The sequence below is a fragment of the Propithecus coquereli genome, unplaced genomic scaffold (genome assembly GCF_000956105.1).
Source record: "Propithecus coquereli isolate 6110/MARCELLA unplaced genomic scaffold, Pcoq_1.0 Scaffold435, whole genome shotgun sequence".
Taxonomy (NCBI): Eukaryota; Metazoa; Chordata; class Mammalia; order Primates; family Indriidae; genus Propithecus; species Propithecus coquereli.
In genome coordinates, this window is record NW_012150119.1 from 1795119 (window position 1) to 1810465 (window position 15347).

The 15347-nt window shown below is 38.5% G+C and overlaps 1 protein-coding gene across 1 annotated transcript in view; it reads left to right on the forward strand.

Annotated features, from left to right (window-relative positions):
* The window catches only part of DNAH9 (dynein, axonemal, heavy chain 9), a 313557-nt gene that overhangs the window by 41764 nt on the left and 256446 nt on the right, over positions 1–15347 (forward strand). The window contains exons 13-15 of the mRNA XM_012653931.1: positions 1630–1885; positions 2971–3212; positions 12364–12499. Of these exons, the coding sequence (XP_012509385.1) occupies positions 1630–1885; positions 2971–3212; positions 12364–12499 (634 nt within the window). The remainder of the gene's footprint in view (positions 1–1629; positions 1886–2970; positions 3213–12363; positions 12500–15347) is intronic.

Below are 15347 nucleotides of genomic sequence, written 5' to 3' on the forward strand. Positions count from 1 at the left end.
CCAGTAGTGGAATTGGTGGATCAAATGATGGGTCTACTTTTAATTCTTTGAGGAATCTCCATACTGTTTTCCACAGAGGTTGCACTAGTTTATATTTCCACCAACAGTGTATAAGCATGCCCTTTTAACATCTGTTGGTTTTTGACTTTTTAATAATGGCTGTTCTGACAATGGTAAGGTGTTATCTCACTGTGGTTTTAATATGCATTTCCCTGATGATTAGTGATGTTAAGCATTTTTTAATGTTTGTCAGCCATTTGTATATCTTCTTTTGAAAAATGTCTGTTCATGTATTTGTCTTGCTTTTTAACTGGGTTCTTTGTTTTATTCCTGCTGATTTGTTTGAATTTCTTGTAGATGCTGGATATCAGTCCTTTGTCAGATGTATAGTTTGTGAATATTTTCTCCCATTCTGTATGTTTTCTGTTTACTCTGTTGATTATTTTTTTTTTGCTGTGCAGAGCTTTTTAGTTTACTTAAGTGCCATTTATTTATTTTTGGTTTTGTTGTATTTGCTTTTGGTTTTAGTCATAAATTCTTTGTCTAGACCAATGTTCAGAAGTGTTTTTCCTAAACGTTCTACTAGAATTTTTATAGTTTTAGGTCTTACATTTAAGTCTTTTAATTTTTTTTTGTTTTTTACTTTTTACAGTTAAAATTTTAATATCCATCTTCAGCTTATTTCAAAGTAAACTGGGAGACTGGGTCCATTTCCCCCACCAAATGATTAGCATTTGTCTTAACTCTGAGTCCTTCAGCAGCAACAAAGAACTAACCCTGAGCACTGCAAGGAGAGCTGGGGGCCCAGGTGTCTCTAGATGGAGACAGGGAGAACCTATGGCTTTGCACCTATTTTGTCACCTATGCCTATACACATAAGTCCGCATAGGTTCAGGTAGAGACATTGATAAATAAGAAAGGATAAAGAAGAGGGTGCCTAGACACTCCATTGGTGGCCTCTGCTTGGCTTCTCACTTCTTCAGTTGCCACTAAGCTCGGGGCCCCGCAGAAGTTCGGAGAGGCCTGGATAACTTCCATTTCCTGACCTTCTAGTATATTAAGACACAATGAAATGCCAGCACGGGGTTATAGAAATTGCAAGATTATCCAAATGATTATATGAAACAATTAAAGGTTTATCATGGGCATCTCCTCTCCATCTGTCAGTGTCTCTCTGACTGTGTGAATGGTCTCGTTGGAGAGAATACCGAAAGTCTGAACTTGAGGCTCCTCATGAATATAGGTGGCCCAGGCCAGATGATCCTCCTCCACACCTCGAGGACACCTGGCGTGGTTAGCTTGCCCCTATCGGTTCAGCAGCCACATGCCCCAAGGCACAGAAGGCAGAGTCCCTCCCTGCTGTCTCTGATGTCTCCTTCCTCAGATTTTCCTCTTCTTGCCCTTCCTTTGTGATTTACAGATCTGGAAAACTTTGCTCCTTTCTGAGTCATCTTCCTTCTGCCTAATACTTGATTTTCTTTCTCTGAGACTAGATTTAAGGAACTGGTAGGACCCGAAGTTAAGAGGAGGCAAAAGGTCTTTGGGCCCCTGGGATTCCCCAGTCCTGGACCAATGCTGCAGCCTATTCACCATGCTTGAACTGCAGCCACTGTGTTTCTCTTTCTCCAGCTGGTTTCAGTGCTGAAAGAAATGAGCTATCTTGAACCCAGAGCGATGAAGCACATCCCTGAGACAGCAGCAACCATGTTCTCCTCCAGGGAATTCTACTGGCAGCTTGTGGCTAATTTGGAGTTGATGGCAAATTGGTACAACAAGGTTATGAGAAGTCTGCTAGAGGTGGAATTTGCATTAGTGGAGGAAGAGCTGCAAAATATTGATCTCCGCCTGAAAGCAGCAGAGGAGACTCTGAACTGGAAAACAGAAGGTAACAGGGCACCACCTGGAGTCTGAAAAATGTTGGGATTTCAGGATCTAATAAAGTTAAGACAATCTCAGATTATTCCCTGGTAATCTGATTTGGATTTGAAATACAAGTCTAACCTTTCGTTTGACACATGTCCAAGCAGAGAAGCCAAGGAGCGTTGGTATTTATCTTCTTTCTTCTCTTTGGATGTGATTGGTAGATTTAGAAAACTTTGCTGTCATGCACTTCAGGAGGCTCAGAGGTTGCATAAGAGCTCCCACAGTCTCCAGCATAAAAGGCACTCCATGAATTAGAGCTCTTACTATATTATTGTTATTTAATTTTCTTAACTAGATTGTAAACATCTTAAAGGAGGGAACTATGCATTTATTTCTCTGGTATCCCTCAATTCAATTCAATAAATTTTTATTGATTAACATGTGCAGGGCACTAACAGTGGGACTGACTGCAGGGAGAATCTGCGACGTGGAGTGTAAGGGGAATGGGGCCTACACTCAGAAAGCTCACCTTTAGCTGCAACAACAGACACATGTATTATACAACCATACAAGACTGGCTATGATAAAAAGCCATCATTGAGTTAAAAATAAAGCACGATGAATCACAAGGGAGGGAAATTCATTTGAATTAGGGTGCTCAGAAGACTTAAAGTTTGAAAAGAAGGTCACAGTCAACTCATGAAAGCCTTGGAATGACATATTAAACAAGTTAGAACTTTATTTCGTATATAAGAGGGAATGACATTTTCAACATTTAACACAGTGAAAGTGCTAAAAAAATGGATTAACCCAAATAAAGTCATTAAGTTTCACTGGCATCTGGATGTAAAATTGTATTTCTTAGCAATTGTACCAACTTTTGCGTGCTTGGAAAGTAAGCATTGCCTCCTTGTTTCTCTTCCTCCATACTCAGTATCAGGGTAAAGGTTGGCTTTTTGATGCAACTAGAAAGGAATATGTTCTGAAACTGTGCAGAAAAGTCTTGTAAAGCCTGAAAGTATTAAATCCTTATCTTTCACAGCAACTAGACTTTTAGCTATGCCACTGTAGGCTATTTCAATTAATTATATTTCTTTTGGGGGGCAGGCATTTGGGATTATATCATTCAGCTCACCAGTAGTATTCATGATCTTGAACAAAGAATTCAGAAAACTAAAGACAATGTGGAAGAGATTCAAAGCATCATGAAAACATGGGTGGCTCCAATATTGAAGAGAAAAGATGGAAAAAAGGAATGCCTTCTTTCTCTGGATGATCAGCATGATCGAATGCAAAAATATTACAATCTCATCAGAGAATCTGGCCTTAAGATTCATGCCCTTGTACAGGTAATAACCAACTTCCTAGACACACATACCATGAGTATAGGGAAAGCATCAAGAAGTGTGTTTGGCTGCCAAAAGTGATTTGGAAATTAGAACAATCAATAGATGCTGTGTCTTTTGTAGTCAAGGATAGAAGTTTATACTGATAGCGAAAGAATAAAGCTAATAGGGGGAGTGAAGTGTAGCATTCTGGCATCAACGTGTCAAAATTAATACTGTCTTAATGGTGACACCACTTAATTGTCACATGACTGAAGTCTCACACCTAACTCCACGGGGGTAGGAGATGCCAAAGGCAAAATCTTAAATTATCCACTGCACTAACCGCCTCTGTGCCCAACTTCCCACACAACCTAGTGTGGTCTTCCAGCATCATCCTTATAGCTAGCCCTATAGAGCCTAAAGAGATGGAAGATTACCGTGGGGTCCCTAACTGCATTTAAGAAGAAGGAAAATGCAGAATGCTGCTTTTTCATGCAGGAAAGCTCCACCCTTCACTGTGGTCAGGGCAACTTTGTGTCCCTTCATTGAAGCTAAAGCTTCCTTGTGAACAGTGGACAAGGGTTATAAATGGCCACCAGCTCCAAGCCTACTGAAGTAGCCATAGGGCAGTGTCTGACAGGTTGACTCATGTGAGAAGTCACAAGTGAATCATGGTTGTTATCTGTGGGTTGCCTGTCGTTTGAAGCACGATGAAAATGTCGAGCCTTAAGCACTGGTGATGACCAGATTTAAGAAAAGAAGATAATTGCTGATATTTTGGCTTTAAGAGATAGAGTCCCTCAATTTGATTTATTTTTAACCCCTTCCGGCCCCATATCCAGTAATTCAGTAGCTACTGTAGAACCCAGACATCCACTTTTCGTCTATTTTTCTTTTGTCCACCCATCCATCCATCCATCCATCAGCTGTGTTTTCAAAACCATCCAAGGCCCTATACTGAATACCAAGAAAATGTAAGAGACATGCTTTGACGAGGAAGAAAGCCATCACACAAAGACAAGAAACTACTTAAGTTTTTAAAAGTTTAAAAACTCTATGTATGTACATACGTATGTATCTATCTATCCGTGTGATGACAAATGCTCAAATCCTTGCTCTTGAAAGTCAGAATGAGAGAAAATTTAAAGAATTAAATTGGCTAATCAGTGAGACAAGCACAGTGACCTAGAAAAAAATACATATTGTAATATTTTAGTTGTTCAGAGATAAACCAGGAAATAACCAAAAATGGCCTCAAGCCAAAATACTTGTTGCAAAAGTTTTTTTAAAAGTTCAGATGCTTTAGAAGGCACAGAGAGGTTAAATTAATTGACTAAAGCTGCCCAGCTAAGATGAGGCAGAACTGTCTAACTCAAACTCTGCATTTATCCAGTATACTGTATAACCTCCAGGTTAATCAGGAGAACCCCTTGGGCCAAACACAAAACTTAGTAATTAGGCCTTAAATAATGTTTACATTTTGATGATTTAAATTTTTTAAATAAAAATCAGTGAACAGAGGTTCCATGAACAGAAGGGATTTTTTGTCTTTTTCTGCCCACTGGTACATAGTAGGTGTTCAATAAATGTGTTGAATAAAATAACTGACTTTTTCTTTTGAGCATTTTCTATCTACACAGATGTAATTTTACAAAAATGTAATCATCGTACACTATAGTTCTATAACCTGATTTTTTAAAACAGTGTATACCCAATAACTGCCTGCGTCACTAATTAGCATTCTATAAGATCATGCATGATGTTTAATTGTATGGATAAACCATGGTTTGACTAACTCATCCCATTATTGAGTATTTAAGTATAACAGATTATTCATTTATTAAAGTCATAGTATAGTATCTATATAGTACAATGTACAGACATAGAATTCAGTAAGTTTTTACAAGCGTACACACTCAGGTAACTGTGAGAGGACAGAACCTCGCCACCACCCTAGAAAGTCCCACTTGTCTCTCCTCCCAGTCAATCCACTTCCATCCTCCCCCCAGCCCTAGTTAATCACTGATCAGCTTTCTGTCATTATAAAGTAGGTGTCTTTTCATATGAATGAAATTATGTGGCATGTACTCTTTTGTTTCTGCCTTTTTATACTTAGTGTAATGTTATTGAAATTCATCCACATTATTGCATTTATGAGGAGTCTGTTTCTTTTTATTGCTAGAGTTCCATTGCTCAAATATAACAGAACTTGTTCATCCATTCCCCTAATGATGGTCTTTAAGTTATTCTAGACTTTGGCTACTATAAATAAAGCTGTTATATACAGTCTTATATAAGTTATTCCATGGACATGTGTTTTCATTTCTCTTAAAAATTTCAAGAGTCATAGGTACATATATGTTTAACATTCTACGTAACTTGCACAACAGTTTCCCAAAGAATTGTTCATAATTTTTTTATTATCATTATGTGTCTATAGGATCTGTAGTGATCCATCTTTTTCATTCTTAATATTGGTAATTCACGGTTTTCTTTTTTTTCTTTGTCAGTTTTGCTAGGGTTTTTTTTTTTTTCAATTTTATGAATCTTTCCAAAGAACTAAATTTTGACTTTGCTAATTATCTCTATTCCGTTGCTTTCTAATTTATTAATTTCTGTTTTTTGTTATTTTATTCAAGTTATTTTGGGGTTAATTGCTTATCTTTTTAAAAATTTTTTAGCTTCTTAGGGTACAAACTTAGGGTATTGATTTTATGCCTTTTTTTCTTTCTAATATAGGCATTTGATGATATTAGTTTCCCTTTTAGCAGTGATTTAGTTTCATTCCTCAAATTTGATCTGCCTCATTCTGATTGTCATTCAGTTTTAACTGTTCTCTCTTATTATTACTTCTTTAACTTAATGGTCATTTAGAAGTATGTTGTTTAATATTCAGACTTCTCTAGATATCTTAATAAAATTGATACCAAATTTAGTTCTGTTGTGCTCAGAGAAGATACTATGTATGATTTCAACTTTTCGGAATTCACTGAGGCTTGTTCCATGACCCAGAATGTGGTCTATCTTCTGGAATGCTACTTGGGCACTTGACAATAATGTTTATTCTTCTGTTGTCGGGTATAGAGTTCTGTAAATACGAATAGTTCAAAGAAGTTGATAGTATTGTTCTGATCTTGTCTCCTTTCTGACTTTTCTATTTTTTCTATCAATTATGGAAGGTAGAGTGTTAAAATCTCCACCTATAATTGTGGATTTGTCTATTTAATCCTTTAGTTTTGTCAGATTTTTCATCACATGCTTGAAGTTCTGTTAATAGGTACTGACACACTTATGATTATTATAACTTCCTGATGAACTGACCATTTCATCATTATGAAATTCCCTTTTTATTTCTAATAATACTGCCTTGTCTCAAAGTCTACTTTTCCTGATAACAATATAGTCTTTCCTTCCTGATTCATTATTTCACTTTTTGTATTATGCATCTTTTCCCACCATTTTACATTCAACCTATTTGTTTCTTTGGATTTAAATTTCTCCTCTTTATAGTTAGTATATGGTAGAAACTTACATTTTTAAGTCTAACAACTCTACCTACTGGCATGCACAGACTATTAACATTTAATGTAAGTATTGATATGGTTGGATTTAGCGCTACCATTTTGCTATTTGTTTTCTATTTGATTCATTTATTTTCTGTTCCTCTGCTCTCCCATTCTCACCTTCTTGTTAATTAATTACATATTTCTAGTATTCTATTTTATCAATTCACATCTCATCTTTACCTTTTTGCATTCCATTTCTAGTGGCTATTATAGGTTTCAGTATGCATCTCAAACTTACCACAATCTACTTAGTTTTCCCATGAAATATAGAAACCTTGCAACAGTATGTTTTAATTTAACCCCTCACCTCATCATTTTTTACTATTTTTGTGTGATATATACAATATATATAACATATATTAATACATATATTAAACCCCACAATACAATATTATAATTTTTGCTTTAAAATTTTAGGAAAAATATTTATGGTGTTTAATATTTACCTAAATACTCAATGACAAGCCATTTTCAGGCTTGTTATTCCCTTGTATTGATATGAGTTATTATCTGTGGTAATTTCTCTTCAGCCTGAAGAAATTTCTTTAGTATTTCTTGAAATTCAGGTCTTCTGGTGACAAATTCTTTCAGTTTTTGTTCATCTGAAAATGTTCTTATTTCACCTTTGTTTTTGAAGGATAGTTTCATTAGATCTAGAATTCCATGTAGATAGTTTAGTTTTACTTTCATAAGTTATTTCATTATCTTCTACCATCCAATGTTTCTTATAAGAAGCCAGCCATAATTTATCTTTGTTCTTCTATATGCAATGCACTGTTTCTCTCAGGCTGCTTTTATTTTTATTCATTCATTTATTTATTTATTTATTATTTATTTATTTTCATTTCAGCATATTACGAGGGTACAAATGTTTAGGTTACATATATGGTCTTTGCCCCACTCGACTCAGAGCTTCAAGCATGTCCATCCCCCAGATGGTGTGCACTTCACCCATTAGGTGTGAATATACCCATCCCCTCCTCCCGCCTTGATACCTGATGAATGTCACTACTATATGTGCACATAAGTGTTGATCAGTTAATACCAATTTGATGGTGAGTACATGTGGTGCTTGTTTTTCCATTCTTGGGATACCTCACTTAGTAGAATGGGCTCCAGCTCTATCCAGGATAATACAAGAGGTGCTAGATCACCATTGTTTTATGTGGGTGAATAGAACTTCATGGTATACATATACCACATTTTATTAATCCACTCATGTGGTGATGGGCACTTGGGCTGTTTCCACATCTTTGCAATTGTGAATTGTGTTGCTGTAAATATTCTAGTGCAGATGTCTTTTTTATAGAATGTCATTTTTTCCTTTGGCTAGATGCCCAGTAATAGGATTGCTGGATCAAATGGTAGTCTACTTGTAGCTCTTTGAGATATCTCCATACTGCTTTCCATAGAGGTTGTAGTAGTTTGGAGTCCCACCAGCAGTGTATGAATGTTCCTATCTCTCCACATCCACGCCAACATTTATTGTTTTGGGACTTTTTGGTAAAGGCCATTCTCACTGGAAATAAGTGATATCTCATTATGGTTTTGATTTGCATTTCCCTGATGATTAGAGATTTGAGCATTTTTTCATATGTTTCTTGGCCATTAGTCTATCTTCTTTTGAAAAGTTTCTGTTCATTTCCTTTGCCCACTTTTTGATAGGGTTGTTTGATTTTTTCTTGCTGATTTTCCTGAGTTCTATATAGAGTCTAGTTATCGGCCCTTTATTGGATGTGTTACATGCAAATATTTTCTTCCATTCTGTAGGTTGTCTGTTTACTCTCGTGATAGTTTCCTTGGCTGTGCAGAAGCTTTTTAATTTGATCAGGGCTCATTTATTTATTTTTGTTGTTGCTGTGATTGCCTTTGGGGTCTTCTTCATAAATTCTTTGCCTAGGCTAATGTCTATAAGAGTTTTTCCAACATTTTCTTCCAGAATTCTTATAATTTCATACCTTAGGTTTCAGTCTGTTATCCAGCGTGAGTTGATTTTTGTGAGAGGTGAAAGGTGCGGATCCTGTTTCAGTCTTCTACGTGTGGCTATCCAATTTCCCAGTACCATTTATTGAATAAGGATTCTTTTCCCCGGTGTATGTTTTTGCTTGCTTTGTTAAAGATTAGGTGGCTATATGAGGATAGTTTTATATCTCGGTTCTCAGTTCTGTTCCATTGGTCTATGTCCCTGTTCTTGCGCCAGTGCCATGCTGCTTTAATTACTATAGTTTTTAATAGAATTTTTTTTAACCATTGATATTTTTTCGGTTTGTTGATAATGGGCTTAAGTGGGTTCTCATTTTATTCATCCTGCTTGGAGTTTGTAAGCTTCTTGAATCTGTTTTCACCAAATTTGGGAGGTTTTCTCAAATTATGATGTATTTGTCTGCTAATTTTAACGTTTATGTTACTTTCTTAGTCTGCTTTTTTCTCTCTCTGTTTAAAATGAGGCAGAATTTTATTTTTCTTTGACGTAAAATAAGTCTAACAAGTAGTCATTCCAGGGTTGGTATGACAGCTTTGACATCAGGGACCTACCCAGACTATTTTCTGAGTCTGTTCTTAGTGACTATTCTCCCTTCTGGCTAAATGTCACATTTTTCTGATTCTTTGCATGTCTAGTAATTTTTATTATATGCTAGACATGTTGGATGCCACTTGAATATGTGAGTATTATTTCCTTTAAAGAATTTGAGTTTTTGTTTTGGCGGGAAGTTAGCTTCCTGATAGATCACATTAACTTTGTTGAGATTCACTTTCAAGCTTTTTTAGGGAGGATCTAAAGAGGACTTACTCTAAATTGAGTAGCTCTCATCCTAAAGCATGGCATTTTTGGGGTCTCCACTGAATTCCTGGATTATCTGAACGATCTTTTCATTATTTCTGACTGACCTCTAACGTCTCCTAACACTATGTGACCTACGTAATTTCCATTCAGCTTCAAGCCCCCTGTGAATATCCTCTGTCAGATCTTACAGAGTCTCACCCTAAACATGTGCAGCTTAATACTCAATCAAAGACTCAAGAGGACCCGGCTGTCTCAGCAACCCCAACTCCAAATTCTGTCTTCTGTGCCCATCAGAGGGGTGCTGTAACTGAGCTCCACCACCCTGTGCTATGGTTTGGAAGTTACCTTTGGGTAGAAAAGCAGGTAGTTGTGACATTCATCTTGAGTGTCTCCCTTACCTCAAGGATCACATCTCTGTACTGCCTGTTATCCAATTGCCCAACACAGTTGTTTGTGCTACACCCAGTTCTGTAGTTTGCAGAAGGAGGACAAGTACAGTCTCATTCTTCTGCTTCATTAGCATCAGAAGCCTAAACTATTTCTTTTTATTTCACAGAAAATTCCAGCACATTTGTTCCTTAGACAGCAGAAGATTTGAGATAGTAAACAAAGGTGAAAGGTACAGACAGTCATATTGATAGCTTGACAATAGGGAGATAAAACAATTATACAAAGCAGTCACAAAAGCTAAAACTTGTTTAATGTACAAGCAAACAGGTGTACACATCTTAACAACACCTGAGAGCAACTCTATATTGTCACTGTGTTGTGATTTGCATAATAATGTATTTGAAGTTATTAAGAACATTTTAAGTCTACTTAGGAAGGAAAGGTGTAGGTACTGTATCTTGAAATTTTAGAGTTGTGTCACTTAAAGGCAGGATCATGAGATTGTTTAAATCCAGAGGGATTTATAACATGGCTATACTTCCTAAAGGGGTAGATGTGAGTCACCTGGAAAAGTTACTTTTGCAAGGTAGTTACTGCTTTCCCTGAAGATATCAGGTAATTGGAAAGTCACTGTAAAAAGTCTTAATAATGGAAATGATGAAGAGTAAATGTGATGTCCGTGCTTGTCATTGCATTTAGATTTCCTCTCCTTGAAGTCGAAACTTGTTACCATGGTGATGCTTGGGCTCCAACAGGTCAGGAACTGTATCATGTAAAAGAGAAGGAGAGAGAGGGGGAGAGAGAGAGATAGAAAGAGAAAGAGAGAGAGAGAAAGGCATTTGTTTATGTGTATGCGTTTTCTAAATCACTCAGTATGATGAAGGTTTTTAGTTAATATTAAATGTCAACCACTGTTGGGATATAGAATTAAGAGACATGAAAAGTTTCAGGAGTTTTGCAGGGCTTGGTCTTGAAGGAATCTGTGAGTGTGTTAGTTCACAGACCAGAAACTGCTTAACAACAAGGTGGGCATTCTACCGATCAGAGGGGTCTGCAAGGCGGCGCTGTTTTGAGGCCTTCAAGCCATCGCCTTGAGTTTGTGCAAGGCAGAACTTGACATGGGGTCCAAGGCCCAAAAATGCCAGCCCAGCAGACAACTTATAGCTGGAACTATCTTAAACTTCAAGACTATTCCTGCTTCCCTCCTGACCACATGTCTCAGTATATAGAAAAATAGATTAGATTAATATACAGACTCAGTGTTCCTACTTTATACATTTTTACCTTTAACTTATATGCTCATCTAGGTCTATTCTTAACTTAGGACTTAAAATATTTATCTTAGAAAAATCTTATAACCATTTACTTTTGTGGAAAAAATTAGGTAAGGGTCCCTTAAAACCTTTGGGAAACCTTAAAACCTAAACAAATGATTTGTACACATAATTCTATGACCAAGGACAACTGCTTACTGTGACAGTAAATACTGATGTGAGGCTTCACTCAGTGTCTCCTGACTCATGGGAATGCTGGAGGACCCTTGACTCCCCCATCACTTTAAACTACACTTTTTCTCTGTCTCTATTATTTCCAAATCTCTTGCGACAATCTTGCCTGAGACCTGTTTTGCTGGGAGAGTAGCTAACTCCCAACAAACCACAAAACACTCCAACTCATTTCTAAGGATTATCCAGGAAATGCTTTGCTTCTCTTAACCTCTTTTTTAATTAATTTATTTATTTTCTGAGACAGGGTCTCACTCTGTTGCCCAGGCTAGAGTGTAGTGGTATCATCATAGCTCACAGAAACCTCAAACTCCTGGACTCAAGCGATCCTCCTGCCTCAGCCTCCCAAGTAGCTGGGTCTATAGACACTCACCACCATGCCCAGCTAATTTTTATTTTTTGTAGTGATGGGATCTTGCTATGTTGCTCAGGCTGGTCTCGAAATCCTGGCCTCAAATGATTCTCCCCCGTCAGTCTCCTGAAGTGCTGGGATTACAGGCATGAGCCACTGCACCTGAGCTGAGCTTCAAATTTTTTATAAGCCTGAGTTATAATGCCCTCTACTCTTAGCATTCCTTCCTCTGCCTACCCTCACTTCTACACTTACACAGCTTCCCCTCGGTCTATCAGACAGCATTTGTGTTGCACATGCACTGCACCCATCTGCATTCCTTCTGAGAGGGTGGCCCTGACCCCATCCTCCCTCCTTAGGGCAGGATGGTGCCCCATATACCCCTCATGGTCTAGCTCTGTGTTCCTTTCAATCAACGGTTATAGCCAGACAGAATGAATCCAATACACACATAACAGCAAATTCTTTACAAGGAGGCTTTTTTCTCCATGTGTTGTTTTTATTCCCATTGATGATTGTGCCAGTTCTCTCATGTATTAAATGAGGTTTATATGCTTTCTTCTTTCTTTTGTAGGAAAATCTGGGTCTATTTTCAGCAGACTCAACCTCCAATATCTGGAAGACTTATGTTAACTATATTGACGATATGTTGCTGGATGGATTCTTTCTTGCCATTGAGTTCTCCCTCAAGTACCTCTTGGAAAACACTGGTACTTACTGGCTTATGGATGTGGGCTATTATTGGAAATATAACAGTGGCAGCATTCACTGAATTAAATTGAAGTGCAATTGAGTGATCTGTGACTTTTCCCAAAACGTTGTAGACTTCTTGTGAATGATATACAGTAAAATAGCAAAGGTATTGAGCTTCTAAATTGTTCAAGGAGAAAAAATTTCTAACTCTTTAAAACTCAGATGATAAACCGGGCTCTAAGAGAGTGAAGCACATAGCAAAAGTGAAAGCATAAAAGCAAATTCAATCTAAATGCAGCTTCAGTAAAGAGGAGTGCAAGTTGGCACTGCAGCAAGCGCTGTTAGTAATGAGGACAGAAGGCTGCCTAAGCTAGGCTCGAGGCAATGGGAGGGGGCATTCTGCACCTTCAGCCTTCGTGCTCTTTATCTCTGCAGCCTTTGGAGAGCGCAGGGAGGTTGTGGCAGTTGGGTCAAAAGGAAAAAACAGAAGTTTTTCCATGTGAAAAAGAGGGGAGGAGGTAACTTTCAGAAGGAAAAGGAATGTTACGAAGGTAATGGGCGTTCTTTGAAGCTGTTAAAATATAGTTAAGGGCTTTGAATTTATGCCGGATAAATGGGGGCAGGGTGCACACAGTCAAAGGTATAGGAAGGGCTGACCTTGGCTAGTAGGTGAGATGCAAAGGGCAGAAGAGTTCAGGACCAAAAGTTGAATGGAAGCTTCACATTCTGGCAGATTCTGAGTTGCTTAGCATGGATCCTATGGAAGAATTAGTCAAAATGGAAAAGCAGAGGGAAAGATTTTAAACCCAGAGGATGAAAGTGAGATGAGAGCTTAAGATGTCAAGCCCAACCCAAGGATAGAAATCAAATGCAGAGTTAAAAATAAGTAGGCCAAGGCCAGTGTCCAGATACCCAGCCCATGAAAGAAGGCACAGACAGATACCTAGGCTGAGAATATGGAGTGGAACAAGGCCCAGCTGAGTGGAGCCCAAATGGGCAGCCCTTGGCCTTGGTAGGTGGAGTGGCTGAGGTGAGAGGCATGGTCTCTGCTGGCAGGGTACAGGGGTGCTCCAAATCAAGGAAATCTGGAAGCAGGACTCAGGGGATCCAGCACAGTTAGCAAGGTGGGAGATCATCTTCTAGAGCCTGGGAGTAAATAGCCAATGGGGTACAGAACACAGGCACCAAGACTGAAGAACCAGCTCCCAAGGCCCAGACTGGTGATGTTCACCTGAGTGAATCAGCCAAATCCCCTTTAATGCTAGAAGTTCAGGGGATTTCATCAATCACCCCTTCCTAGAGGATCTAGGAAGACACTTCAGCTACACTTGGGTGCAGGCAATGCACTAGAAATGGTGCCCAAATATGGTCACTCTGCCCTTTACCAGCGGCTAGCTGGCTGTCCTGATCTGGGCTGTCCAAGGTGCCATGTGTTCTCTTGTGGGAAGGACAGAGTGAGAACAAGGGGATGGAGAGAAGAGATGGCAGTCTTTCTCCAGAATTGACTCTGTGGAAACAGGAGGGCAGAGGAACACATCTTCTCACAATACAGAGGCCCTTCAAATTCTTTGAGTGGGCAGGAGCTGGACTTAGCAGCTACCCGAACTGAGACACTATGGATGAAATTTAAAAGGCACTGGTTGTCTGAGCGTAAGTGAAGGAGCCTAAGGAGGACAGCATCTGGAGAAGAAAATTATGGGGCCCTTTTGCAGGATCCCAGTGGGATGGCTTTTTCCTCCCAGGTTCACCTTACCATTTTTGCCTTCTTGTGTTTGGTCACGCTTATACCATTCCCATGGCTTGGGCTGGCCTCCCTGTCTTCTCTTGTAACCCAGACCCTCCAGAGGTTAAATGCTACCCACTCCATAGAGAAATGTTCTTCCTCCTCTTACCTCCTAAAATGATTTACTTGCACCAAGATTGTGAAAACAGGACAGTCTGCCTTATGTATGTTGCTGTTACATCCAATGTAGGGATGAGGGTCTCATGTCAACATCTGGGGCAAAAATCTCATATAGGTAAGACATTCTTTAAAGTCTTTCAAATTCTATAAATTATAGGGGATCTTATCTATTAATTATAAGTATGTAATATGCATGGTAATACAGAATGTATCATGAGTACCTATATAAAGTATAATATTACAGGTGCTTTTTAAAAACTATTTTATAATAGCAGTATAATGACTATGCTACTAGAAAATTTGTATTCCCTGAAGTTAAATATGCATTTGATGGGACTCTCATGAGTCCAATAATGCAAACTTATCATCCCTCCAGTTATGAAGGCAAGGCTTTAGTCTTGCATATTGTTGAGGATCCTGAAGTATTTTAGTTAGGGCGAATGGCTACACTGGGGTGATAAACACTCCATGAATAATGTAGCTTAAAGGACAAAGAAGTCTACTCTCCACGTCATAGTCCAAGGTGAGTGTTCCAGTTTGGGGACAAGTTCCTTCCATGCTGTGGCTCCACCACTCCCTAGGGCCCCGTCCTCATTTCTGTGGTAGATGGGGCTCACTGCCACTTCCAGGCTCTTGTCCGTGGAAGGGGAAGAGAGAGGGTAGAGAAAGCTCAGCTGCTATCTCAAAGGTACCATCACGTCTTCCCACACCCACTGGGGAGGAAATCACATTGCCATACCTAACCGTAAGTAGGACTGGGAAATTCAATCACACCAGTTATAATTCTATTTCTAGGGAATAAGAAGTCAGTAGATTTCAGTGAGTAGTCTCCGCTCCACCTACACTCTCCAGCCCATACTAGGATCCTAAGTATTTCTACAATCGAAAAGATCTATGAAAATAAATGATTATTGATAAAAGTTTAAACATATATCCTGTACATAGAACATCTTGCTTCATAT